The sequence below is a fragment of the Theobroma umbraticum genome, unplaced genomic scaffold (assembly GCF_002168275.2).
Source record: "Theobroma umbraticum cultivar Fairchild unplaced genomic scaffold, ASM216827v3 scaffold_30.0, whole genome shotgun sequence".
In the NCBI taxonomy this organism is placed as follows: Eukaryota; Viridiplantae; Streptophyta; class Magnoliopsida; order Malvales; family Malvaceae; genus Theobroma; species Theobroma umbraticum.
Window position 1 is genome coordinate 10,027,545 of NW_018397254.1, and position 27,936 is coordinate 10,055,480.

A 27,936-nucleotide genomic window follows, 5' to 3' on the forward strand; every position below is an offset into this window, starting at 1 on the left:
CTTTGGTAGTTGGCTTGCTGTAACTGAACCCAAATGAATTGTTTGCACTTTCCCTGGGCCAGTGAAAAAGGAAAAATAAAGAGAATTATATCACGATCTCATGTTAATAACAAATACAATAAATCTTAAAATTTTTAAGTTATAAACATCAATATGTTATAAACAATATCAGAACATACCGAACTTACCCAACTCTTAATTTTTTCTATGAGACTGATGTGAGACCTTCCAAAAGATGAAAGACCAAAAAAAAGCTCGAACCAAGATAAACCCTTTCTTTAGAAGTAAAATGAGTCAATTTCTTATTACATAATTAAGTAAGAGAAAATATCACAAACAATTACACTAACGGAATCATTGCATTCAGCAAAATACGCATAGATAAATTTTTTTTTGACCTGTCTTGCTTTAACATACAGAATAAAATGCTACTCGTACCCAAATTACACCGTATAAGTGCATCTTGAGCAATTTCAAGATACAAAACTATCACAGTTCTTACACAAGTTTGAAGTTCATTTGAATTGTATAAAAATTGCTTACGATCTACCACATAAGGGAAGAAACTCATCAAAATCTTAGAGTTTAAATAACCCCAGAACAACATTGCCAACGAACATCAATTTCGGGTAAGTTTTTGGGTAGGGACCAAACTCTGGCATCCTCAAACTTTTCTTTGCACCTAAATTCATTTTCATTGCAATGGCATTATGAAATCAAACAGCATCAGATGAATCCTCGCTGGAATCTTCTGAATCTGAACCGTCAACCATCTTCTCAAGTGAATCCATATCCCCAGCTTCAGAGAAAGTGTGCAGCCGAAGTTTGTCTGCATCCTCGCTGAGAGAAAGAGAGAACGATTAGGTATTTCATACAGGGTACAAATCTTGATTTTTGTTTTGAGTATGCCATGAAGGTTAGAATAGGGAAAGCTATATGAAACACAGCATCTGCTAGTATTTCGATTTATTTCCATCATTTTAGTAAGAATCACATGTAGAATGAAAGTTAAATGGATAAGTCTTACTCTGTAACCCCAAATATTTCCTTGACAATTAAGGAGCTATCCCTCGAACAGAACTCTGGCAACTGGTCCAAAATTTCAACAAAAGCATAATCAATTTAATATCATATTTATCCATTCTCCTTAATGCATTCCAGATTCATGTTATTCTTTTCCCATATTTTGACTTTAATAATAGTAATTAGTCAAACTTCAAAGCTAACATCCATATATTAGCTCTCAGTATATAAAACAATTCATCCTTGTTCCAAATCATTTCAGAGACAATAAAACAGACGCTATTATAAAGCCCATAACACTTTGCAAGTCATTCAACTGTGACAAGTAACAGCGCATCTTCAAGAAAGCAGCAAAACCACTAATAGTGTACAAAAATATTTCTAAAATATCACTGGCGCTTACCTATGGAAAATCAAGTATCATATACATCAAATATGTATATGCTATATTTATTTCATTAGACTTTCAAAAAAAAATATACATTTATTTCATTAAGAAATGCTGACAAAATCCAGCAGAAATGATGGCATTAGGAAATAGGACCTGAAGCCGTGTGTTTAACAACATACCTCAGATAGATACAAAACCTTCCCAAAAAGGCCCTGCACAGCAAGCTTTCTCTTAAATCCCTTTTCTGTAAATCCTGACATGTCCATGACAACTGGGCCTGAAAAGTAAAGACAATTTAGCAGCATCAGATACAAAACTCTAACATGAAAGATGAATCATGTAAAATTTCACAGAAACTGCAAAAGGGAGATTTAAAAACGATATGAAAGCAAAGTCGACATTCTGTATCAGAATTTTCCAAAATATGTATCACCTTCAAAACCACCTATATTTTCACTTATGGTTACCAAACTTATGAAGGAAAATTACGGCACATATTATCATTAGATCATCATTATATTGGGCAAAAGGCAATGGTCTATACCAGGATCACACAAATAAGAGAAGCAGCAGTGCTGGCAGTTACCTTTTTCACGCACAATCCGTCTTGAGATTTCATTTAAAATTTCAGCAACTTGGGAATCATCCAGAATAGATGCTTTCCTGAGCTGAATTAACCTGGCAACCAAATCTGCACTCCATGGTTTCTCATTCAATGAATACCTAACGTACTTCCGCAAAATCTCCTCCATGCTAAAACCTGTCTGGATATGGATTAGCAGTTGCTATTAAAACTCGAATGGAATGCATAGTATGCAAGAAAATAACAACAAAATATTTGCATAAGTGTGTGTGTAAACATCTACATCAACATATCAATTATTTCCTAGAAGCTGCTACAGCCATACATGAGAGGTAAAACCAAGCTCAATAAAAGATTTCTAATGTAATGATTTTTTGCTAATAAAATGTTCTCCAAAAGGAAAATTCTTATGAAAAAAATGTTAAATGATTAATTGGTATGGATTTCCATCATAATATATGGTATGCTTGAAGATGGATCTTAGTTTTTTCCCTCTTCAAAAGGAATTTTAGATCTAACATTAGGAGTCATGTCTCTGGAGATATGTGACCTGCAGGACTCACTTAAGCACTACAAGCAAGGAACTAGAGAAATTTCTATAGGAAGATTGGAACAGGTAACAACTCAGCTTTTTGGTGTTACCCTTCTTTACTTCCATGCAAGTGGCTGGATGTTTGCAGAATTGGGTCTCACCTTTTGCACTAATCCCTTTAGTGCTGATTGATCTATTGCATCACTTCCTTGCTGAAACAACTCATCTATTGATTTGCAAAGCATAGCATTTTTATTAACCTGAAAAATCATCCCCTATTAGTATAACAATTTAAGAAATATGTACAATCGATTTCAAATATTACATCAACCCAATTAACAAATTAAAACACAAAAAGAAAAAAGGTACAATTAGGATGGTCCAACTTACCAATTTCTTTCTTTTGTGCCTGGGAGAAGTGAATTTCTTAACAGTCTTGACAAAAGCAATGACAAAAGTGATACCGGCATAAGCTAAAGGAACAGCAAGAATCCAAGGCAAAGAGCTGGTGCCAACTCTGGGTCCAGGAATGGCTTGAGTGACAGAACCAGTGAACTCAACAAGGTCCAATGCCTTCTCCTGAATCCACGGCAATTCCTCCTCAACTTCCACCTCCACTTCTTCCGTATCTTTCTCAACTACTTCTTTCTTGTTTTCTTTTTGGTTTTTCGATGGCACCACATTTCCGCCGCTCTTCGCCGCCGCAGCGATAAGAGAACGGGATAAATTGGGTCTTCTTGGGATCAAATGAGGGATTGATAAGAACGAAGAGGGAAACGGACGGCCGGCAATTTTGGGTCGAGAGAGGAATTGAGAGGAAGGGTAAGAACAAGTGAATGAATGAGAAGTAGAAGATGAAGAAGCAAGAAACGCCATTGAGCAAATGGAAGTTTCGTTTCAGCACACCCGCTAAATCAGAGCCAAAGCTCCAATGTCCAAAAGGGTTTACGTCATGGCGTGGGTTTTGTTTTGTTTTTGTTTTATCTTTTGGATTTTTTTTCCTTTAACTTTAATTTTCCACCGAAGTAAGCACTCCCCATGTATTTTTTTTTTCATTTTTTGGCCATAAAATTATAGCATTCTCTATCTTACGTAAGCCCAGGTTAATTAATGACGATAATAAATTAATAATTAATTTAATCTAGTTGCGTGATAATAATTTCAATAAGATTAACTTTATTGTAGATTGACGATGACGATAATCAAATTGACGTTTTGAATTCATACAAAGAAAAGATGAAATATATATAAAAAGAAAATATTGTAACAAAATAAATTAAAAAAGTCTAACATAAATTTAAATTTTAACTAAAAGATTGACTCTCTGAGACTTTTCTTGGTCTACTAGAATTGACGTTATCCACTGAAAATTACTACTGCTACTAGTGTTAGTACTTTAATTACTAAAAACAATAGTTTCAAAGCAATGTAGTCCATCGAAGATTGGTGCTAGCGCCGGTGCTCTACGTCTGGACTCCCTTGTTTGTGCCATCTGCAGGCCGTTGATGGAGCCATTCTTTTTCTCGTCGGGGAGTGCCTTGGTTACCCCTGAATTACCCAACTCCGTTGCCTGGTTTTTCATCATCGAGCTTTGCGATAGAGGCACACCAAATTCATCCCCAAAGTAATCAGGGCATATTGCAAGGCTCAGTGAACCGAAAGCCGACATCGTTTTGAGTGAGCTCACAAAGGATTAGAGATGCGGCAACACGATTACCAGAGCGACTTCGAGAAAGCAGGAGGGTCAAGAAAACTGAAAACAAAAGGCTGATTGAGTTATGCATACAAGGCAACGCCCCCCCTTTATATATAGAGAGAGGAGAAAATCATAATCTTAATTCTAAACGAATTAAGAAGAGAGAAGAGAAAATCATAATCCTAATTATAAACGAATTAAGAATTGGAAGGGCAGGCTAATTTTATTTGTATTTCTTTGCTTTTACTCCAAGCAAGAACTCAGGAATTTTTACTAGTCCACTTGACAGGAGGAATAAAATTATTGACACCCACTCCCCCCTCTCTCTTTTAGAAAAAAACCCACATTATAAGCTGCCTTAATAAGTAAGCTGATAAAATTTCAAAATCCAAACAAGTACAACCTTTCCAAATATTCTATGAATAATCAATCAAGCAAAATAGTAAATAACAAAGACTACCAGGGTGATCAAATCCCAGAACACAGCTTCAATTTTCTAAATAGAAATACAATTTCATTAGCTCCAGCCTTCTGCAACTCAAGCTCCAGAAAAATAACATTCTGAGATTACCATGCAGACCATTAATTGCTCCCACTTTGCTTACTAATGCAACCGCCTTAATTTTTATCAGCTGACAATGCCAAAGAGAAAGCCTATCTCTTTCAGCACAGAAATTTATCATTAGTCTGTTTTTGCCATCCTCCAATTCGCACAATGGTGTTTAGGAGTCTGTTCTTCCTTCCATTTGGTTCATTAAAAGAAAGAATACGAAAGATTGCAGCAAAAATTGTTTTTTATTTGAATAACATCATTTTGAAAAGAGGTATGCAGGCACCCAAATATGATCATCATTGATGAAAACTAAAATAATAAAATTATCTATCCAAAATAGCCTATGCATATAATATTGTATTTTCCCTCTACCCAGAATTAGCAATGAAAAATGTGAAAGGAATTAAAATTTTGCCCTAAAGCTTTGGTTTTGGGCTCTGAGATTCCTTGAGCCATATAGGAGGATAAATTCTGTATTCTTGGGTTGGCTCCTCTTCTTTATTGTCTCCGTCTTTCTCTTCAAGAATGTCCTTAGGATATGCATCAGGGTTACCTTTGATACAGTTCTGCAAGGCTATAAATGGATGCACACAATCTGAACCCTGTGAAAGAAAACATTTTCGATATATTAGTGTGCAGAGGTTCTACAAAGATAGAGCTGACAAAATGTCGAAGCATTTTTCTCTTTGCCAAACAAAGCTCTGGTATGAACAATTTTTAAAAGCAAACCATTCAGCTTATGATATCTTCAAGAAGCTCCAATCATAGAATTAACTTGTCTAAATGTGACAGCATCTATCTCCCCTACTCAGCAAGTTGAGCCTACCCTTAGCCACATTACCCCATGCTCAAGGGTGGACATCATCCAGATACAATTGCCAAAAGGTTAAAGATATAAGTTCAGAATGGCAGCAAACGTCACAGATGGTTACATACAACAAGAATTGAAAATATTGGAGTCATATTTAAATGGTTAAGCAGTTAGGGAAGCCCATCTGTGAACCATTTAGATTAGCAGCCAAATACACAAAACCAACCACGTGCCTTGCACTGCAGTGAAACAAAAATAGTTGTAAACCTATGCGGAGTCTTCACCATCTATACAATATATTTACTACAGCTTCAACTTGGCACATGATATTAATAAGAGGTTCATTTTTTAATTGATTTCTTTGTTTTGTAATTATTGAAGTGACATTACCAGCTTTGAATTTAAGCAGATGGATACACATAGGACAGATTAGATTAATAAGAATAATGTTCAACATGATAAAAGAAGCCAATTTTCTCTGCAATGGGCTCGAATCAGTCACAATGATTAACTTATTACCTTTTCTTCAGCGGTACTTTTGAGAAAACAAAGGAACGCCTCTGTAAATTGAACCCCGCACGCTCCATTCCGCAGCTCAGCTACACAGGGGCATTCTAATGCTTTCTGTGCCTGCGCATCAAGAGACTGGAGAAACCCCATTTAATTTTACAACTTTTTAGGTGACCCACTAAGAAAAACAAACAGAAGAGGAACTTATAGCCTTCAAAAGTGAACCAACCTGATTCTCATCATTGCCAAAAGCCGCAGCTTCTGTAAAAGCAATAGATAATAGTATTGTCAAATATTCTAGTAAAAAGGGCTTAAAATGGCAGGCAAAACGAGCACAAGGTAAACTAGGCTTTTATTCTCCTCTTCTTTCAGACATTTTCACGAACAAACGAAACTCATGATTGGTCACGCGTCGTACTAGGAATAACAGACAATTAGTATTAGTACTAGAAACGTAAATTACGGAAAAGGGAAGTAGCAACCTGCAAGAAGAGAATCCATGGAAGCGAGAGAGAAGGACTGCTGGGTTCGGGCTTGATCATCAATTGCAGCCGCCGCCGCTACATCGCTTTGAACTTGACCCATCTCCGCCCTTTTTCATTTCCTTTCGACACTTTTACCCAACACAAGGATCATGTTCCTTCATTTGTAACGATCTTCTGCTTTGACTTTGACTTCACTTCATTTTTGCTTGTGGTTTTCTCTTATGGTATTTTCTTTTTTGTTTTTATTTTGTTTAAGAATCGATTTAATAGTTCTTATATATTAAATGAAATAAAATAGGTATTTCACAGAGTATACTATGATTACTATCGAATTCAAAAAATTACATGTACAAATTAATAATTATAATAAAATCTACAACATGTGCTATCTCATTTTCTAAAATTCATCTCACACCTTTTTTTTAAATGTAATTACATGTACAAGTTAATAATTGTAATTGAAATCAAGTATCACATCTCATGTAAAAAGAATTTAAAAATATAATCACATATCTTTTCTAAGAAAGTGTGAAGACTTTTCTTGAACTTATTCATATTATATATATAAAGAAAAATTTTAATGACAAAATAAATTGTATTATTGTTGAATATCAATAAGCAATTGTCACGTATTTATATTTTCAATCCAAATTATATATCTAATTAGTGAAAGAAAATCTTACTTATAAGTTTAAGATTCATCATATTTTTTAATAATAAAATATTAACGATATTTTATTTTTTTTCATTTATGAGATTTGAGTTTGAAAGATTTTAATACCACTTATTATGAATTAATATTTTTAATCAAAAAAATATTTATTAAGTTAAAAAATATTTTATTTATAAACTTGAAACTTATTTCATTTGTTAACGTCGTGGGATTAATAACACAACAATAATACTGACTGCATTGGAGGCCCACATTGGGCCAGTCTACGTTGGATGGGGCCCAACATCTTTATCATACTTTACATATAAAAACCTCATATTATTAGAAAATTTAATTTCAATTTAAGAATTTTCATTTAAAAGTATAAACAAAAAAAAAATGGGGACAAATTTGCAAATTAGGTAAGTAGTTAACTAACTTCCACGAGAGAAAGGAGGCAAAGGAGGTGAAGAGAGAGCTGGAACAAGGCCGAAAGTGCAAACCAAAGAAAATGGTTCGTTATCAATCTTTCGTTTTGCTTGTTTAAAATCTTGAGAAATGCCGCATTTACTAATCAGGCGGAATTTCCGATTGACGTGATATCGGAAAGGAAAAGAGAAAAAGGGAAAATGGAGGGAATGTGGGAGAATTTCATGAGAAACAATCAGAGTACATTGAAATCCCTTTTTCAGCGGAAGAAGTCATCATCCAACGATGAAGAATCCCCGGAAAGCTCTCCGAGACCCATCCCTCAGCTCTCTCCTCTCGCCAATTCCGTCGTATCTCGCTGTTCCAAGTACTCTCTCCGCCTTTCTTTCACTAAACGTTGTTCGTTTCTGTGGAATACAATACATTTTCATTTGTTTAAATCACACCTTTTTTACTCGAAGTCAGATCAAAAATGTTAATTAGGGCTTCAAATCCATTAAAAATGCTTAAAATGTAATAAAAGTAAAATCATGCATTTTGTTAACAACATGTTAATATCCAATTATGCGAAAGGATTGTTAATTTTATATCCAAACGTGCATTTTACTTACCGTTGCAGGATTCTTAAAATTCCTACTGAAGAATTACAGCATCGTTTCGACATAGAGCTGCCAGAGAGTGTTAAACAGCTTTTCACGTATGCTAGGAACTTTTTAGAGTTTTGCTCGTACCAAACACTGCATAAAGTGAGTAGAAATCCAGATTATTTGAGTGACCCAGAGTTCCGTCGATTAACGTATGAGATGATGCTTGCATGGGAGGCCCCCTGTGTTGAGTGTGAAGGACGAGTCAAAGTAAGAGACTCAAGTTTTGCTTCCTATTGATCTTTGTAAGATGCATTAGTGTTGTTTGTAACACGTCTTTTGATAATATTTTGATTAAAGCTTTGAGTATGAGGTTTTTTTTTTTTTGGGGGGGGGGGGGGGGGGGGGGGGGGGGTGGGTTGTGGTGGGTTGGGATGGGATGGGATTCAATGGTTTCTGATCTTCTCTTCTGTTGCAGGAAACTTCATCCACCAATGGGGAAGTAGAAGATGATGAAGGCGGGTCACTGTTTTATTCAAGTTCTATGAATATGGCTGTTCAGGTTCGTTTTACTAATTCAATTTGCATAATTAGGTTGTAGACTGGTGCTGCCTGGCAGTATATTATTTGGATTTGCATTCTTCATGGATTGGTAATTCTTCAGCCTCTTAGTTACCGGGGATGATGATTGAGTGACCACTGGTATTCAAAATTCATTCTTTACTTTCCAACAGGTTGATGACAAGAAAACTGTTGGACGAGAGGCTTTTGCACGAATAGCTCCTGTCTGTGCTGCTGTTGCAGATATAATAACTGTCCACAATCTTTTTGATGCATTGACAAACTCTTCAGGCCACCGGCTTCACTTTCTTGTATATGACAAATACCTCCGAAGCCTTGACAAGTATGTATGAATTGTTGTTTTCTTTCAATTTTGTGAACATTAATGTTTTCTGTTATTTAATTGTTGTGCCTAGTCACTTGAAGTATACAATATGGGGAATGATGAACTTAACCCTTACAGATCCTTGTCTTTTAATACTATTACATCTTTTACTATTTATTTGAATCATTTTAAACTTCTAAAGAAATGGATCATGAAAGCAAAGGTGATCACTGTTTGAAACTTTGTTGAGTTGAGCTGTAATAACTCGTCTTTATATTTAATAACTTAGACTCAGTGCTAATCTATTCTAAGTAAGAATGTTTAGGTTTGACACTGATGGCATCTTTGATCATATTGGATAAAAGAAGAAACATGTCTACGTATATCTTTTCTAGTCTTCTGTTTTTGTTGGTTATTTTGACTTCTGAGTTGAAACTGTTAGGATATCTATTTATCATGGCTCTTTACCTATCCCTAGGGTTGTTAAGGCCGCGAAAAATTCATTGGGATCCTCACTTTCTAATCTTCCACTTTCTGAGGTGGAGATAATTTTAGATGTTGAAGGCGCAGTTCCAACTCAACCAGTTCTGCAACATGTTGGAATCTCAGCATGGCCAGGTATGTCTATGTTTTGAAAATTGACCAGAAATTATGAAGTAAACCTTGCAGTGCATATAGATTTTAGATTCAATATGATTTGTAAAGGTTGACTGGTTGTTAAGACTGTTAACCAATTTCCCTCTTCTGGGTGGTCCTTGTATGATATCAAGCTGGGCCATACCATAGTTATGTTAATAGAGAATGTTATCTTAATATGAATGTATCAAATGGTACTTATTTTTATCAATTGATGGATTTGCATGTCTAATATTTGGATGCATCAAGTGGTACTGGCATTTGTGTTGATAACAAGTCATTAATGTTATAAACATTCACATGTATCATTTATATGAAATGCATGTGTCATAAAAAAACTAATCTATGCAAATCGGCCATGCTACAGAAATAATTTTTAGATTGAGAATTTCACTGATTTCATTGATTCAAATACTTCGTCAAAAGCCTCTACCAACTCGTTTCAATTTGCATTATCTTTGGATTGTTTATGCGTGTTGAATTCCTATTTATGCAGGACGGCTCACTCTAACCAACTTTGCTCTGTACTTTGAGTCTTTGGGAGTTGGTGTATATGACAAAGCTGTGAGATATGATCTGGAAACAGACCTGAAGCAGGTCATAAAACCTGAATTGACTGGGCCACTGGGTGCTCGTCTATTCGATAAAGCTGTTATGTACAAATCAACTGTGTAAGTTATCTGTCAAAACAGTAATTTGGAATTATATAAGTCATATAACTTTTGGTCTTATCTTAGAACAGTTTTCTGATATTTATTTGGAATTTTAAAATCTATTTACAGAACAGAACCTGTCTATTTTGAGTTTCCTGAATTTAAAGGCAATTCTCGTCGGGACTATTGGTTGGATATTTCTCTGGAGATCCTGCATGCTCACAGGTTTGTGAGAAAAAACAACTTCAAAGAGACTCAGCAGTCAGAAGTACTTGCAAGGGCTATATTAGGCATCTTGCGTTATCGTGCAGTGAGAGAAGCTTTTCAGTTCTTTGCATCACAGTATAAAACCTTACTTAGTTTTAACTTAGCTGAGAGCCTTCCTGGAGGTGATGTCATTTTGGAAACTCTTTCTAGTCGTTTGGCACTTTTAAGTGCCGATGCTTCCCCACTCAATGTCAAACAGCTGCCAACTTCATCTCCTGTTTCACTTTTGGCACTTATTCAACTTGGATTCATTCTACAGAAGGATGCAATGTTGGATGGAGAAGCATTAATAGTTGGAGATTTCTGTGTTGGGGAGACAAATCCCTTAGAGATAGCGGTGAAGCAATCTATATCTGACACAGGTAGGGCTGAAGCTGCACAGGCAACGGTGGACCAAGTGAAGGTAGAAGGGATTGATACAAATTTTGCCGTAATGAAGGTTGGTTAGAGCAATCTCCATCTATTAGATTTGGTTTCATGCCAGAACAACTTTCATATGATTGGCTATTTTGATGAATTTATTAATTACTTTGTTCAGCAGAAGTTGTCATCAGAAAATTTGGTTCATTTAGATCTCCATAGTTTTTTTTTTTTTTTGAAAAGCAAATTTAGATCCCTGTAGTTGATTTAGAGAAAGTTTAGTTTTGTCATGCTCCTATAAACAACCTTAGTCTTCAATTAGATACTGGACAGCTGCCAAGCCTTTTGTTATACTACCTCAACCTAGCGCCAAAATCTTTTAGAATCATTGCAGTAGGTTGTCAAAAGATGACAATTTTTTCCTTTTTCTTTTATCTTTTTTCTAATTTGTAGGAACTACTCTTTCCTGTCATTGGATTAGCGACTCGTCTTGAGCTTCTGGCTTCTTGGAAAGACCCTTTGAAGTCTACCATCTTCCTGATGTTGACTTGCTGTGCAATTATAAGGTAACTTGTCTCTGGCTGGTCTTCTGCATACTTTGCTTCAATACATTAAGAACAATATACATGTTCCCCTTCTGTATGTCCTGAAAGTTGAAACATGTAAATGAAAATATTTATGGTGTATGAATTGCCAACTGGTCAGGAAAATATTTATATTAATGGATGGCTTAGCTGATTATTTCCTGAATTTTCTGCATGTAATCTGTACATTCAGTTTGGTGTAGGTTATTTTGTTTTCTTTCACATTGTTAATATTTAGCTTTTTGTGATTGCATAGACAGACCAAATGATGTAATCGATCCATTAATTATGATGTGCAGGGGGTGGATCAGGTATATCTTGGCATCTGTTTTTGTACTCTTTGCAATTATCATGCTCTGGCGCAGGCATTTTAACAAAGGGAAGCCCTTAGAAGCCTTCAGAATAACACCTCCACCAAATCGAAATGCAGTTGAGCAGCTGCTGACATTACAAGAAGCCATATCTCAACTTGAAGCACTAATCCAAACTGGGAATGTTATTCTCCTCAAGATAAGGGCTCTCTTATTTGCTGTCTTACCACAGGTGCTTGTACCAGCTATACTTGATTCAGATAAATAAAATAAAATAAAATATGCTAAATACCTATTTCCCATAATTTATAAGTAGAATGCAATGTCAATAAAGTAAGTTAGTGCAAGTTTTCCCATCCCCCACCACATTGAACTGAAAAAGGGTAAAATGAAAACGTAACCCAATTTCTGAGTTTTCACTTATATCTTCATTTTGTATATTAACATTTATACATTTCTTGTTTTACTAGCATCATTTTGCTACTGGTAATTGAATCAATTAGTAGCTTATTTATTGGCTTGGTTCTACAGAAGGGTTTCAAATAAAGAGGACGGTTAGAGGTGGAGCTTTTTTTTGTTAGGCATTTTAGTATTTTTTCTTTCTTTTGAACATAACAGAAAAAAAGGACATTGTAGGATTTCAAGTCTTCTTCATGAAGTTCTAATTTTGAAAGCCTTGTGTGCTGCATGTGCTCTAGAAAATCTTGCCCTGTTGGTTGTCATAACTGGGACAGAACTTAGTTGAATGAGTATATTCCACCCTTGTTAACTGTTGAGACATGGATAAATGATGACATTATGGAAAATCACGGAAAATGACTAGAATACTTTCATGAATAATAGCTGAGAAGTGAAGCTCAAGTCAAACTGAAATAGCAAAGTCTTGTTCTTTCTTGAATTCATTTCGTATGAAAATGTAGAATGTTAGTACATATTTAATTGGTCCCCTAAACAAATTGAATGTCACTTTGTTAATTTTCTAAAATAATTGATCAATTTTGTCCGGCTCCTGACAATGTTTTCTATTCTTCATCTGTTATCTGTCTGCCAGGCCACTGACAGGGTTGCTCTCTTATTGGTTCTCATGGCTGTAGTGGTAGCTTTTGTTCCTTTGAGATACCTGGTATTGTTTGTATTCCTAGAGGCTTTTACGAGGGAACTGCCATATAGGAGAGAAAGCAGTGACAGATGGCTGCGAAGGCTTAGGGAATGGTGGTTTAGGATACCAGCAGCACCTGTTCAGCTCATTAGAGCTGATGACAAGAAAAAGAAATGATATTTGCTATGAACAACACTCAGATTGTAAATTGTTAAGGACTAAATATATCTCATTCCTTCTTAATTTTTTCCCCTTCGGCAGCATGCATGCGTATGTCTATGGTACTTGAGGTGGATCTCTGCTACAAATGAACCCTACCCTAAGTCCTTTATACTTGTCTAGCATTGGACCCATGGCACAACTGCATCTATTAGGAACTTAGCTTCAACTATGGGTTCATCTTTTGGCAAATCTTCAATGGAATCAACATCAATCTAAGCATGTTCAGAGACAGTTCCTTAAGAGGCAAAGTGAAAGTTCTTACTTTTGTTATAAGAGGAATGATTCCCTTTCTGGTTGAAATGAATGCCTATGTTCTGCCATAATGTGTGTGTGTGTGTGTGTGTATATAGTCATGGTCTAATCTTTTGCTCCTTCATTTATGAACTCTCTTCGTTTGCCATTGCTGAGGCAATGGTGGAGTATTTGGAGAGAGACTGTCACTCTAATTTCATTCTTAGACAAAATCTTCCCTCACATTTCATTTGTTATCTGGCCACCAAGCCAATGTAAGAAAAGGCCTGTAAACTTGCCAACCTCGTACATTTATAATCAGCTCTTCCAAGAACTAGAGTAAATAGATTCAAATAGCCTTTCAAAGAAGAGAAAAATGGAATAACAAGTCACACGTTATCCGGCCAAAACTCCCTAAAGAAAGCCCGCTCAAATTCCCTTTCTTGCAGATGCTTCTCTCGTGCTTGCATCTTCCGCATCCTCTTGGAAAGTGCCTTGGTCTTCTTTAAAGGTACCTGTTCCTGAAGTTTATAGCAGTGGAGCAAGGGCATCAGAACCAACAGCAAAAGCCAAAATATAAACATTCAGATTTCAGAGCCATGGAAACAGAGTCACCTCATGATTTTTTCCCTCAGAATCAGGATGATCGATAGGCTTTGGTGTCTTTCTCTTCTTCTCTGCTCCCAGACCTCTTTTATTGTTCTTCACATATGCTTGTACAGGCTCCAATCTGCCCTAAATCACATAAAATAAAAACAATCTAGAAATCAGATGGAAAACATTTCGGAAGGGGACATGAAAAATTTACTATTTCTTCTCAGAATTACGAAGAAGAGTCAACAAGTTAATCAAATTCAAACCTGTTCAGAAATACCCAGACCGGTGCCTTCTTTCCACCCGTGCTTCTTTAATAGCTGCCAAAATAACAAATTCAATAATCATTAAAACACGGTCGTATTGAAAAACCTTTACTTTTTATTGACAAGAGAGGGATTGATCGAGTACCTGGAAGCCAACGTTGGAGGAGCCAATGGCGGCTGCTGAACCGCTTGAACCCACAGCCTCTCCCATCACGTTCCTTCTCGAAACCAGTAAAGTTAGAGAATCGGCTCCTCTCTCTTTTCTCCTTCTTTCTCTCAATTGTTTTCGAGGTCGAGAATTGCGCAGGATTACGAAGAAGAAGAAGAAAAGAATGTTCAGGGTCAAAACCAAACTTCTTAAGAAATATTATATTTAGGGAGAATAACAAATTATTTTAATCCCTTTGTTATTTACAAGCTAACAGCTCCTTCAATCCTAACTCTAATCTAATTCAATGTAGGGTGAAGCCTCCTTTAGTCATGGGCCGTGGCCCTTCAAAATTAAAAAAAAAATATTTTTCTATCAAATAAAATTTCTAAAATTTTTTATATATTCTTTTAACGATCTCTCAAAATAATTTTTTATTTAATAATTAATATAAAAAAATAACAAAATAATTTCACATGTCTCACTCAATTTTCAAGTTTTTTTATTTTTTTAATTTATATTATTATTTTTATTAATTTTTTTTATTTCTATTATATTTACACATATATTTTAAGTTTTTATTAATTTTTTTTTCAAATTTCTATAAACCATCAATCATATTTTTTTATTATATCATATCTGGGTTCTATTTTCTATTTGCCTTGTTCTTCTTTTTTCTATTATATGAATTTTATTTTTTATTATTTTAATTTTTACAAATTAATAAATTATTATATAGTTCTCAAATATAAGTTGTAGTATCGCATTGTTATTTAAAATTTTATCAATGTATCATTTTTTATTAATTCTGATTATGTAAGAGGAAATTGGTTTGAGTATATTTTTTAATGTGCTTTATATTTTATATTTAGTTGAAAGAAAATTATCTTAAATATATAATCTTTAAATAATCCTGATTATATAAGAAAAAATTATTAATCTTGTATATTATATTTAACTATTTATATTTTATGCATTGGACTTTTATATTTAGTATTTTAAGTTTAAATAGAAATAAAATAAGAATATTAGAAGTTGACTACATTAATATTTTTTTCAGATTTAATTAAAATATGAGTAAGTTGAAAGCAATTACCAAATTTTTTAAAAAACAATAAGCATATCGTTCAAATAATTTTTCTACACTTGAGCCATTAAGCCTCAATGTTTCAATTTACAAACAAAAGTAATGTGTGTAGACACCTCATTTTGTCCGGATTATCTATTAATTTTTTAAAAAATAATAATAAATAAATAAAATAAAAAATAAATATAAAAAGATAAAGATATGTTCACAGTTATGCTAATTAAATTGAAAGTTTGAAAAGAGTTTAAATTAGATTGAATTTAAAATCAAGAAACCAATTCAAGAAAGAATATAACACATTAGTTATAAATACACCAAGGCATCAGTGGTAAAAAACACACAAAAAGGAGAGGTAGAAAAAAGAAATGTGAGAAAATTAGAGAGAGAAGGAAGGAAAATAGTTTTTGGTTTCTTAGGTTTCGGCCTCTTTAGATTTAGGAGAATCAAGTTAGTTTCTAAAAAAACTATTTCGATTAAAAAGAAAGATAAAAAGGGAAAAGCAAAAAAAGTGTTATAATTTCTTTAAATAGAGTTTAGAGAGTACTTCTCATTCTTAATAGTGTCCGCTTGGTATCTAGATTTGTAGTTTGGTTTTCTTTTTGGGTTTTTCAACCCAATTAGGTAAGTTTTTTTTTTATGATTGTAATTTTTTATTTTTGTTTATTTATTTTTTGAGAAATATTTAAGATTAGGAGTTTGCATAATTTATGTAAGTTCTCCAATAATTAAATCTCAAAAATGCCAAAAGTGACTTCTTGAAAATTGCTAGGTGAGGAAATTATCCAAGATAATGCCATGAACATTTGGAGGTTGTGAAAAATTTTCGATACTCGAGATGTACATAAATATTTAAATAAAATAAAAAAGATAAAAATTGTAAAATTAAATAAGTAAATTTTTCGATGGTGAAATATCAAGAATGCCAAAGTGAATTCTTAAAAATTGCTATATGAGCAAATTGTCCAAAATTATGCCACGAGCGTTTGGAGGTTTTGGAAAATTTCGATATATAAGATTTATATAAATATTTAAATAAAATAAAAAGATAAAAATTATAAAATTAAATAAATAGATTTTTCAATGATGAAATCTCAAGAATGCCAAAAGTGGCTTCTTGAAAATTTCTTGCTAAGAAAGTTTTTCAAAATTATGTCCTGAGCGTTTGAAGGTTTTAGAAAATTTTCAATATCAAGAAGTTTTATTTATTTAATTTGAAAAACTAACAAAATAAAATAAGAACGGGAAATAGAATTAAATATTAAACTAGATTTTATTTAATAAGGCCTAAAAGATACATAATTAATAAGGTACCAATAAAATGAGTATTGTGAGGATGTTAATACCTTCCATACACGTAAAAGACTTCTAAACCTAATCTGCTTCATAGACTAGAATATATTATTTTCAATGAGCCCGTGTCAAGCTTAGGATCTCATAAAAATAACAAATTTACTTAGATGGTCAATCATACCTAGATAGAAAAAAATTGATGACGACTCCTTTTTAAGTCAAATTATTGAGTTCTAGGACTTAGCACATTATGACAATGTGAATCAAAATATATAAGATTCAATCTTAAAGAAATTGATGTTTTTCAGTATATAATCAATAATTGATGAATTTGAATCCAAAAAACAAAGTCGAGTATAATTTTCCTAAAAGTCTATTGTAAGTCGTTATTTTCTTGATTTTCATGTCATATAAAATTATTTTTTATTATCAATTTTTTGATTATTGGTTAAATTTAACATATTAGTTTTTGAACTTTTTAACCCTTATTCCTCTGTCTTTGCCCTCAATAAAGTTGACTAGTTTTGCCCCTAATTCAATCTAAGAGTTCAAATCAAATTATATATCGTGTATCTAACCTATTGCGCTGTTTGACTTAGTCTAAATTTCTTGGGCTATAACATAATGGACATTCACACATATATTTAAAACACTCCCCCTTGGATGTCTATTATATGAAGAATATATCTCATTAAAACCTTATAAAAAAAATCTCATGGGAAAAAATCTGAATAACAACAAAAAGTATATAATTCTTTTCAAGAATACACTTTTGAAATACTACATTATTAAAAACTTTATCAAGAAAAACCAATGAGATAAATTTTGGAAAAGAGTACGAAGCGTATTTTACTCCCCCTAATGATTGCATTATTTAATATTTTTAAAATGACTCATTTCAATATTTTGTACCAACTTTTCAAATTTATAATAAGAAGAGCTTTGGTGAATTAATCTGCTAGATTGTTGCTTGAACGAATTTCTTGAACACTAATATCACCATTTTCTTGGAAATCATAAGTAAAGAAAAATTTTAGCGAAATATATTTTTTTATTGTTTCTAATGTATCCTTCTTTTAATTATATTATGCAAGCAATATTATCCCCATATAATGTCGTTGGAATTTCCTTCTCAGTTAACACGTCACGTGTTTCTCAAATATATTGAGTTACAGATTTTAATCAGACACATTCACGACTTATCTTATGAATAGCTAAAATTTTTGCATGGTTAGAAGAAGTAACAACTATAGTTTGTTTTACAAAGCATTACAAAATAGCCATACCTATATATGTGAATAAGTAACTTATTTGAGAATGAGCCTTATGTGGATCGGATAAATATTCTACATCTGAATAACTAATTAAATTGGATGTTGATATATTTGAGTAATATAAGCCAATATCCAATGTCTTTGAGTTAAAAAAAACTATATTGTGTTAATAAATTTACAACAAATAATATATCAAGTTGTGTATTCCTAGTAAGATATATTAGTGCTCTGATTGTACTAAGATGCGGTACTTCAAGATTAAGAAGTTCTTCATTATCTTCATGAGGTTGGAAAGAGTATTTTTTTTCACATCTAGTGACTTTACAACCATTGTTGAACTTAATGGATATGCTTTATCTATATAAAATCGTTTTAGAACTTTTGCTATATAATTTGATTAATATACAAAAATTTTATTTGTCAATTGCTCAATCTTAAGACTCAAACAAAACTTTGCTTTTTCAAGGTTTTTCATCTCAAATTCTTTCTTTAAGTAATCCACGATTTTTGATAATTCTTTAAGAGTTCCTATAATGTTTAGGTCATTAACATAAACAATAATTACCTCAAATTCATATCTGAATCTTTTATAAGAACACATAGGCATATACGATTATTTTTATAACTTTCTTTCAACAAAAATTTACTAAGATGATTATACTATATGCATCCGGATTGCTTTAATCCATATAGAGATTTATTTAATTTTATCAAATAAATTTTTCAAGAATTTAAATTTTTTATTTTAGACAACTTAAATTCTTCATAAATTTTCATATAGATATCATTATCAAGTGAGTCATATAAATAAGTTGTGGCTACATTCATTAGACACATTTTAATCTTTCTCATATATTGTCAAACTAACTAAATATATAAATGTAATTGCATTCACTATAAGAAAATATGTCTCTTCATAATCAATATCAAGTTTTGGGGTAAAATCTTGTGCGATAAACCGTACTTTGTATCTCACAATCTCATTTTTTTTATTTCATTTTCACACAAATACTCATTTGTATCACATTGGTTTTACACCATTTGGTGTATGGACTATAAATTCAAAAACTTCATGTTTTATAAGTGAATTTAATTCCAACTTGATTGCATCTTTCCACATTAGCTAATAATTTTTACGTTTACATTCTTCAATAGATATAGGTTCAAGATCTTTATTTTCTTCCATAAAATTGAGCGCTACGTTATTTGCAAAAATATTGTCAATGTTTATTGCATTCTGGTTCTATCTTTTCCCTTCATGACATAATTTATTTAGATCTCTTCCTTTTCAATTATTTCAAGTACCTAAATTTCTTCTAGAATTTTATTAATTATATCAAGGGTTTTTTCTAGAGTTTTTGTTTCCTTTTTGACCATCTTGTATATTTGCTCTTTTCTTCTTCTTTTTTGAAAATTTTATCTTTGGAATTGATTGGTTTCTCATCTAGTAATTTTCAATAATTTTTTGTATCATTATTGATTCGGGATGGTCCAACTGATCATGCCAAACATTAAAATTATTAATAAACTTCTGATTTATTATAGCAAAAGTTTCAATTATTCTAATTTTTTGTGTAGTACATTTCAGAGGATAAAACGGATAATTTTGTCAATACACCATTTTTAACCAAGGAAATAGATGTAATATAAAGGTCTTCAGTGTCTCTTTCATTTGTTGTGTTAATATGATATCCATTTAGATGAATATCTTTAAAACATAATAAGTTTCTTTAAGACTTAGTAGAAAATGATGCATCTTTTATTATAAACTTTGTTCCTTTGTGTACTGAAATATTGGTTATTCTGGTGCTTTCAATTAATCTTGTACTATCATATATTGTATTAACTTTAACTTCTTATATTGTCAAGTGAAAAAAATATTTATTGTCTTTAAATATAATGTGCGTTATAGCACTATCTATTTGACATATACCTTCATCATTGATCTTGGATCCAAATAGATAAATATCCATATTTTCATTAAGAAAATAAAATATATATAGTATAAGAAACTTAAAAGTTGACATAAGAGAACATTAAATATAAACTTTATTATTAAAACACATAAAAAAATTCCTAATAAGCATTCTAAAACATATCAACTTTTTAATAGAGTTATACTAAAACATACCAAGTTTCTAATAGAGTTATATGAAAATACTCAACAAACAATTTAAGAAATTTTATTTTTGGGATTTCCATCACCAATCAAATGATGAATTTATCTTTCAGGTGGGTAAAAAAATTAGCAACATCTAAGTGTGTTATATCAACTTGGCTATCATCTTCAACAAAATTTGTTTTGATTTTTTTTTATTTCTCAATGATACTTGATAAAGTTCAACAAGATGTTTTGACGCACGATAAATACATGACCAATGGCCTTTCATGCCACATCGTTAATAGATATTTTCTATATTCTTTTTATTTTGTTTATTTTTATTTTTTTATATATATTCATTATTCATCCATTTATGGTGGGCATTCTTATTATCAGAATAATAATTTGTGTAATTACTGTGATTGCAATAATCATGGCAACGTCTTCCATGTCCACAACTATAACTACAATTATAACCACAATCACGACCATAATTTCTAAATGATGTCGTATTCATTTTAGGGAATAAAACACAACTAGTTAGGCAAGATTTATGATTTTTCATCAATAGCTCATTATTTTCCTTAACCACAAGAAAATATGAAATTAGTTCAGAGTATTTCTTAAAGTTTTTTTTCACAATATTGCTGCTACAGGAGCACATTTGAGGCACGAAAAGAAAATATTATTTTTTCTAACATATCGACATCAGTCACCTTTTTTTTGCACAAATTAGTTTGGAACTAATTCTATATAATGCTGAGTTATGCTCACTTACAGTTTTAAAATTTTGCAATCACAAATGCATCCAATCATAATGAGCTTTAGGTACAATTACTGTTTTTTATTGATCATATTTTTCCTTTAGATTTTTTCAAAGATAAACTAGATCTTTTATTGCGAGATATTCAATTTTTAATCCTTCATGAAGATGGTGGCGAAGAAAAATCATTGCTTTTGTCTTACTTTGATTGGATGCTTTATTTTCTTTTTTGGTTGTGTCTTTAAGACACATAACATCTAAACGAATTTTAGCATCTATAATACAAGATAGTTCTTGCCAATAATATCAAGGGCCACAAATTCAAGCTTTGTAAGATTTGACATGGTGATAACTTAAAAAAAACATAGATGTTATTATTACACAAAATATCGTTATCGGTAAGTAAAACAATAAGTTGACTAATAAAAAATAATTAATATAAAATTAAAAATTGACTTATTATAAATTGATAAAATATGAGTAAAACAATAAAATGACAATAAACAAAATTACTTGAAGAAAAATTAAATTTCGACTTTGAGATAATAATAAAAGCTAAAGGATATCAAAGGTTGAGAGATTAGAAAATTGTCCTGATGATGTATTATGAAATATAACTTAGAAAAACAAATAAAGAAAGAGAAGAAAAAGAATAACTATAGAAGAAAGTATTTAGAGGAAGAAAGAAAATCTTATTGTAGTGTGTGTTTACAAATGAAGTGAAACAGCTATTTATAGGCTAATAATCCTTTATCTAAATAGAATTTATAAGATGAAGATAATACTAAGGGGATAGATGGATGGATTAAAATGAAAGCAAGTTGATGACTCTGTGAAAAATAAGATGAATGGATTAAATTCTAATATTAATCCAATGTAATTTACATTCAAATATAGATATAGATAACATAAATGGATATTTACAAAATTATTCATAACAAAAATGAAATATGTTTTCAAGTATTGCATATGTTTTAAAACCATTGCTCATTTGATTAACAGAATTAATGAAATATATATTTGTTTAATGAAAGCGAAATTCAACTACTTAACTATAACCCTTTTTAATGAAAAATCAATAATTTTATTATAATTTAAATACGACCTTTGGTGAAAAAAAATTAATTCATTATATTTCCATTAGTTCTTTGCTTTAATTTCATTTCCTTCATGTGATTTATCTTTTAGTATCTCCTCTATTTATTTTGGCATAATGTTTAAAAAAGTTATTACATTATTTAAAAAATTTAATTAAGCCTTTATTCTTTAATTACGTTTAATTAAATATTTTAATTTTTATTTTGAATCAGATATATTCTTATAACTAATAATTAACTAATTACTATTAATCAAAATGTCTATTGTTATTTTATATCTATATGACGTTGACGTGGATGGTAAAAATGTTACATGATCATATCACATCAATATGTTTAGTCATAATTTATTATAACATGTTCAAATAACACACTAACATTATATGTGCATAAAATGATAAATGATATTTTAACTAATAATAATTAATTAATTATTAATAATAAAAGCTTATTTGAATTTTTTTAAATAATTGATGATGTTTTTTAAATATTATATCATTTATTTTTAATTCTCATGAGCTCTCCTTATATGCAATTTTAAAATGAAAATTCTAATTAAATGTTTTATTTTACAAACGTTGTCACATATATCACATGCTCCAAACTAAACTCGATTTTGAATTTTATTATAATCAAAAGTTTAATTTAGAAAATGATCATAAAATAAAAAAATATAATTTGACTTGCTTAAAATTCTTTTATGCTAGTAATCAGCACGTTGCGAGAGAGGAAAAAAAAAAAGCAAAGGAGAAATAATTAGGGTATTAGTGTGAGACGCTGTCGTTTTCACTGCCCTTTTAAGCTTTTTTCCCATCTTCCTTAAAATGAAAACAAAAAATAAAAAAGAACGCCCAGATCTGTTTGTTTGTTTCGCTCTATTGTTTAAACGAAAGACGGACGAAAAAGCTAGAGAGAAAAAAAAAAAAAGAAAAAGAAAAGAGTGTCCATTGAATTTTTCTTCTTCTCGCAGTCACTCCTCTGGTTAAAACCCTAGATACTGGGAGAAGAGCGTAAAATTTTATATTTATTCAGGTTTTTTTTCCTTTAAAAAACACACCAACAGAAAAAGAATTCATATTCCAAAGAAAAGGAATCGATGGATTTGGATCAGTGGATAGCAAAGGTTAAAGAAGGCCAGCATCTTCTGGAAGACGAGCTTCAGCTTCTTTGCGAATACGTATTTCTTTCTCTCTTTTCTCTTTGATTTTTTTTGCCCATTTCTACTTCTAGGGTTTTAAATTGGTTATCTTTTCTTTATGTTTACATTGATGCGTAAAACTAGGGTTTGTGTGGTTTCTTTTGGTGATTGAGAAATTGAGGGAAATTCGAAACTGAATGTTTGATTTGTTAAAATGAAGCTGAGCATTTGGAAATGAATTAAGAATTGCAAGAAAATGTCAACTTCATTTCTGTACTTGAAACTTATGGCATCTGTGTATTTTTTGTTTTAAAATTTTAGTGCTTAATTATTCTCTCTGTTAGTATTGCTTCTAAAGAATTTGGGACACATAACTGAGTTATTTAAGTTTTATTTTATAATAAAAGCAATGCTTCCAGACCTGGAATAACTTGCATTTTCCAGGATTTTATTTGATTCAAGAATTTTATGTATAATTTTTTGTTTTGTATCAGTTGTACTATTTAGATTCTATGTTATTCATTTTGGTGGATTAATTTGGTTGTTGTCAACTTGCATATTCTTTGTGTCTTTTAATCTGAATGTGGATCATTATTTACTTTATTTTGTAAAACATTACAGGTAAAAGAAATCCTCATTGAGGAGTCGAATGTTCAACCTGTCAACAGTCCAGTAACTGTCTGTGGTGATATCCATGGCCAGTTTCATGATCTAATGAAGCTTTTTCAGACAGGAGGTCATGTACCAGAGACAAATTACATTTTTATGGTATAGTTTAGATTTCCTGTGTGGAAATTGTTGTGAAAATTTTATATGCTGTCGATATCTGTTATAGATTTTGATATCAACCGTCAGGTGCTAAAATTCCTTTTTCCTTGGATAGGGAGATTTTGTTGATCGAGGTTATAATAGTCTTGAAGTTTTCACCATTCTTTTGCTTCTTAAGGCAAGGTATGCCCTCTGGATAGATGCTTAAGCATCTTATAATTTTGATCGGGGTTTATCTATTGAACCATGTACTTGGGTGCATTATTTCTCTACTCGTGACTTGTTCGCAGTTCACTATGTGATTACCTGCCCAATTCTCTTGACCTCTAATGTACAATGTACCTCCAAGATAAGGTGTATCTGATCTTTGTTTTCATCAGCATCAATATACACAGTTCAAATTGTTGAGTGATATAGGAAGAACATTCAATGCTCATTCTTATTTATTTTGAAATTACTACTTTATTTCTACTTCAGGTAGGAAGATCCTTTTGAAGCTATCATGGTGTTTTGGCAGCAAGATAGTGGGATATATTGTATACATTGTCATTTTTGCATTTAAAAACCTCAAAATACTGATATCATGAGTTAGTTCTGCTATTGCTTTTTCTAAGAATTTTATAAGGAAATTAAAATTCTGGTTCTGTTTCTTTGGCATGTTACGTTATTAAATGATGTTTCTTGTTTGAAATAAGAGGTAACATTGTGTTTCTCTTTATATGTTCTGACTTATAGGTACCCAGCTAATATCACTCTCTTGCGTGGGAATCATGAAAGCAGACAGCTAACTCAGGTGTGCCTCTGAATTATACCACAATGGAACATGCTTGTAAAGACCTTATTTGATAAATGCTTGTTCTATTGTTTGTAATTAAAAATATGTCAGACTGTCTTGTCTTTTTCTTTCTTTGACGCCGACTCTTGTCGTGCTTAAAGCTTGGTCATAGTTTCAGGATTACTTTTTTCATTTTTTTTTTTGAGGAAAAAGGGAATTGAATGCCTTTTGAAGGGCAAATTACTGAAAATCTGAGGTTAAATTTTGAGCGTAGCAGTCTGAATGTGAGGATTACGGTTATTGGAAGTTCTATTTGCAATACTATATTAGTTTGATTTTTAGGGTTGTTGAGTAGTGCTTTAAAGCTGGAATTTTTGGGAAAAGCATCCCAAATGCTGTGGACTGACATTTATGGTGTTCATTATAATGACCAGGTTTATGGTTTCTATGATGAGTGCCAGAGGAAGTACGGAAATGCTAACGCATGGCGGTATTGTACAGATGTTTTTGACTATCTTACGCTTTCAGCAATTATAGATGGGACTGTAAGCATTTTCCCTCTACACCATCTATATCTAAGCACCTTATTTGCATCTCTTTAATTGATCTAATAGTTTCTATTTTGCAGGTACTTTGTGTACATGGTGGCCTTTCTCCTGACATACGAACAATTGATCAGGTATATTTCTTTTTGGCTTAGGTTTTGGTTGACTGGAGATGTGTATTTACTGCGATCCTAGAAGTTCACCCAATTTTCTACTTATCATATATTTCACTCGTTCTTACTTCTACATGTCATGTCCTGTATTATTAGAGTATTTACAAGCAGTCCAGATATTTGTTATGATGGCAACTTGCGTATGTTGAAGTTTAGGCTAGTTTTCTAGTTTCAAAGCATGAATAATTATTTAGTACACTGGTGTGAGACATCTTGAGGAATCAAACAAAAACAGGGCATGTATGGTGGCTCTTTTCCTCCTTCCATTTTAGGGGAGGGCGAAATTAGTAGTCAACAGAAGATGACGAATTTCTTAAGAAATAGTGGGAAGTTTATAGTTCTTTTTTATTGATACTGTGGACTGTTTGAGCTGTGTTTAGACTCTCTGGAGAAGTTGATTATGCAAACTTTCTGGTTTTTGTCCATTAAGGGGTTGCATTGCAGCATTGGACTTTATTGACTTTGTAACCATCTAGTGTCAGGATTAATATCTTCCCTATTGATTTTAGTGAATAACCATCCACTCCAAATCTTATTAAGGTAAGAACTTGGTTGTGCATTTGCATATTATTGGGATTCTTCTGAAGGGATAGTTGACTCTTTAGTCAATCATCATCTATTTCACATAGGTGGTATTTTCCTTAACAAGTACTAGTTTTCCCAAGGGAGTTGTTCGACTATAGTGTAGTGATTGTTAGTTTGTTTTGTCTTTTCATTATATGATGTTGACGTGCATTTTTTTTCCTCTGCTTTTATGCTAGATAAGGGTAATTGAGCGGAACTGTGAAATTCCTCATGAAGGCCCATTCTGTGATCTCATGTGGAGTGATCCTGAAGATATTGAAACATGGGCAGTCAGTCCACGTGGAGCAGGTTGGCTATTTGGGTCCAGGGTCACATCTGAGGTAATTGATATCATCTCAGTCTATGCTCATGTTGTCATGCTGAAATAATAATTTTGACCTTTTCATCCATTGCAGTTTAACCACATAAATAATCTTGATCTTGTTTGTCGAGCTCACCAACTTGTGCAAGAAGGTCTTAAGTATATGTTTCAGGATAAAGGCCTAGTAACTGTGAGAAACTAAACTTCTGTTTTCATCTTTTTTGCTTTATGGTATTAAGAGCTTAATGGAATTTTTTGATTATTGATTTTTTCAGGTGTGGTCTGCACCGAATTATTGTTACCGTTGTGGGAATGTAGCTTCTATTTTGAGCTTTAATGAGAATATGGTGAGAATTTTTTTCTTATGCATTTCTAGTACAAAAGACCTTAGTCTGCCTTTGGTATCGAATTTAATTAGGATTGCAGGTTGTTTTCCAGTTATGTCTGTTAAAATGGTTACAGCAAGGAAGATCTTTCCTAGGTCATAGCTAGTATTGATAATACTGTAATCTCTTCCTCAAAGTGGTTCTATTCATGATGCTTATTGTTTTTGGTGTTTCTTCAGGAGAGAGAAGTGAAGTTCTTCACTGAGACAGAAGAGAATAATCAGATGAGAGGGCCCAGGACAGGAGTTCCTTATTTCTTGTAATCAAAGGGAGTCACATACTGCAGTACTTGTAAAATTATCAAAGCATTTGGTTGTTCAAAGGAGGTGTAACAAGGAAGCCTTGATATGGTGTTTGCAGATGGACCTGTCCTGGAAATTTTGTCTGGTCCAAGCAGCTTCTGGGGTACTAGTGGGATGTGTGTCAAGGTTGCTGTGTGTTGCAACATGGCTTTTTCTTTAAACGTCGGTCATCATTCCCATACGTTCTCTATTAATATATGCTACTTGACGTTTAGCTAATGTCTGTTTTGAATTCCTGGGTTGTGTATTTGTTTCATTATGTATACTGCTTCATCTAGTTTAAAAAATTTATCATTTTATGTTTTCCTTTGTACTGAAATGAGATTGGATCAATTTTGTTTGCCATTGGGAATTTTGAAGGTGATTGTGGCGGTTCCAATTGTATGATGAATTGTTTCTGTTAGTCATCTGCTACAGGTTCTAATTTCTTGTTCACTTGAAGATTGAGGCTGGTTCATGGAAATGAATCAAAAAGCAGACATGTTTGGGCAAGAAAAGTACACTTATGTCATTCTTATTAATGCTAGCTTGTCTGGTATCTGGAAATGAAGAATTTCATCAGTTTTCTAGGAAAAATTAATAGGTCAATCCTGGGATATGTTTCTTTAATGTTTATCCAGAATTAATATGATTGGTTCCTACTTCATATATGTATATATATACGAAATTCTGAGGAATAATTTTGTAATTTAAAAAATAATTATTAAGATAAATTTAACTGTTTTTAACTAAAATTAGTCATTAGATGAAAAAATGTTCTAAAATTATTTTAAATAAATTAAATATTTTCAATTTTTCTCTCTCGTCATATGTCTGTTGTACTCAAGTTGTTGTGCTCTCTATTT

The 27,936-nt window shown here is 32.0% G+C and overlaps 5 protein-coding genes and 1 non-coding gene across 6 annotated transcripts; 2 read left to right on the forward strand and 4 right to left on the reverse strand.

The window, feature by feature from the left end:
• Positions 1-319: 319 nt before the first annotated feature.
• LOC110418246 (ribosomal RNA small subunit methyltransferase J) lies at positions 320-3,503 on the reverse strand. Its single transcript, XM_021430920.2, has 6 exons — positions 2,920-3,503; positions 2,691-2,789; positions 2,001-2,178; positions 1,594-1,691; positions 1,028-1,089; positions 320-840 (listed from the first exon to the last, which is right to left on the reverse strand). Exons 1-6 carry the CDS (start codon positions 3,403-3,405, stop codon positions 717-719), a joined length of 1,047 nt encoding a protein of 348 aa, XP_021286595.1. The 5' UTR covers positions 3,406-3,503; the 3' UTR covers positions 320-716.
• Positions 2,525-2,641, reverse strand: LOC149527754 (small nucleolar RNA snoR104). Its single transcript, XR_016352262.1, has one exon. It is a non-coding gene; the product is annotated as a small nucleolar RNA snoR104 (small nucleolar RNA).
• A 569-nt stretch (positions 3,504-4,072) lies between the features above and the next one.
• Positions 4,073-6,811, reverse strand: MIA40 (Cox19-like CHCH family protein). The gene is made up of 4 exons (XM_089783870.1): positions 6,582-6,811; positions 6,329-6,360; positions 6,109-6,234; positions 4,073-5,380 (listed from the first exon to the last, which is right to left on the reverse strand). Exons 1-4 carry the CDS (start codon positions 6,682-6,684, stop codon positions 5,195-5,197), a joined length of 447 nt encoding a protein of 148 aa, XP_089639996.1. The 5' UTR covers positions 6,685-6,811; the 3' UTR covers positions 4,073-5,194.
• Positions 6,812-7,631: 820 nt separating this feature from the next.
• Positions 7,632-13,690, forward strand: LOC110423550 (polygalacturonase inhibitor (DUF639)). The gene is made up of 10 exons (XM_021437780.2): positions 7,632-8,032; positions 8,285-8,519; positions 8,728-8,811; positions 8,984-9,153; positions 9,614-9,753; positions 10,268-10,442; positions 10,554-11,130; positions 11,505-11,617; positions 11,935-12,178; positions 12,998-13,690. The coding sequence occupies exons 1-10, from the start codon at positions 7,866-7,868 to the stop codon at positions 13,220-13,222; spliced, it is 2,130 nt and encodes a 709-aa protein (XP_021293455.1). The 5' UTR covers positions 7,632-7,865; the 3' UTR covers positions 13,223-13,690.
• A 142-nt stretch (positions 13,691-13,832) lies between these two features.
• Positions 13,833-14,759, reverse strand: LOC110423562 (D111/G-patch domain-containing protein). Its single transcript, XM_021437801.1, has 4 exons — positions 14,504-14,759; positions 14,359-14,412; positions 14,114-14,233; positions 13,833-14,019 (listed from the first exon to the last, which is right to left on the reverse strand). Exons 1-4 carry the CDS (start codon positions 14,567-14,569, stop codon positions 13,888-13,890), a joined length of 372 nt encoding a protein of 123 aa, XP_021293476.1. The 5' UTR covers positions 14,570-14,759; the 3' UTR covers positions 13,833-13,887.
• An 8,204-nt stretch (positions 14,760-22,963) lies between these two features.
• On the forward strand, positions 22,964-27,390 carry LOC110414231 (phytochrome-associated serine/threonine-protein phosphatase). Its single transcript, XM_021425315.2, has 10 exons — positions 22,964-23,295; positions 23,878-24,024; positions 24,140-24,207; positions 24,760-24,817; positions 25,234-25,344; positions 25,428-25,478; positions 26,279-26,422; positions 26,498-26,593; positions 26,679-26,750; positions 26,969-27,390. The coding sequence occupies exons 1-10, from the start codon at positions 23,215-23,217 to the stop codon at positions 27,050-27,052; spliced, it is 912 nt and encodes a 303-aa protein (XP_021280990.1). The 5' UTR covers positions 22,964-23,214; the 3' UTR covers positions 27,053-27,390.
• Positions 27,391-27,936: the final 546 nt, after the last annotated feature.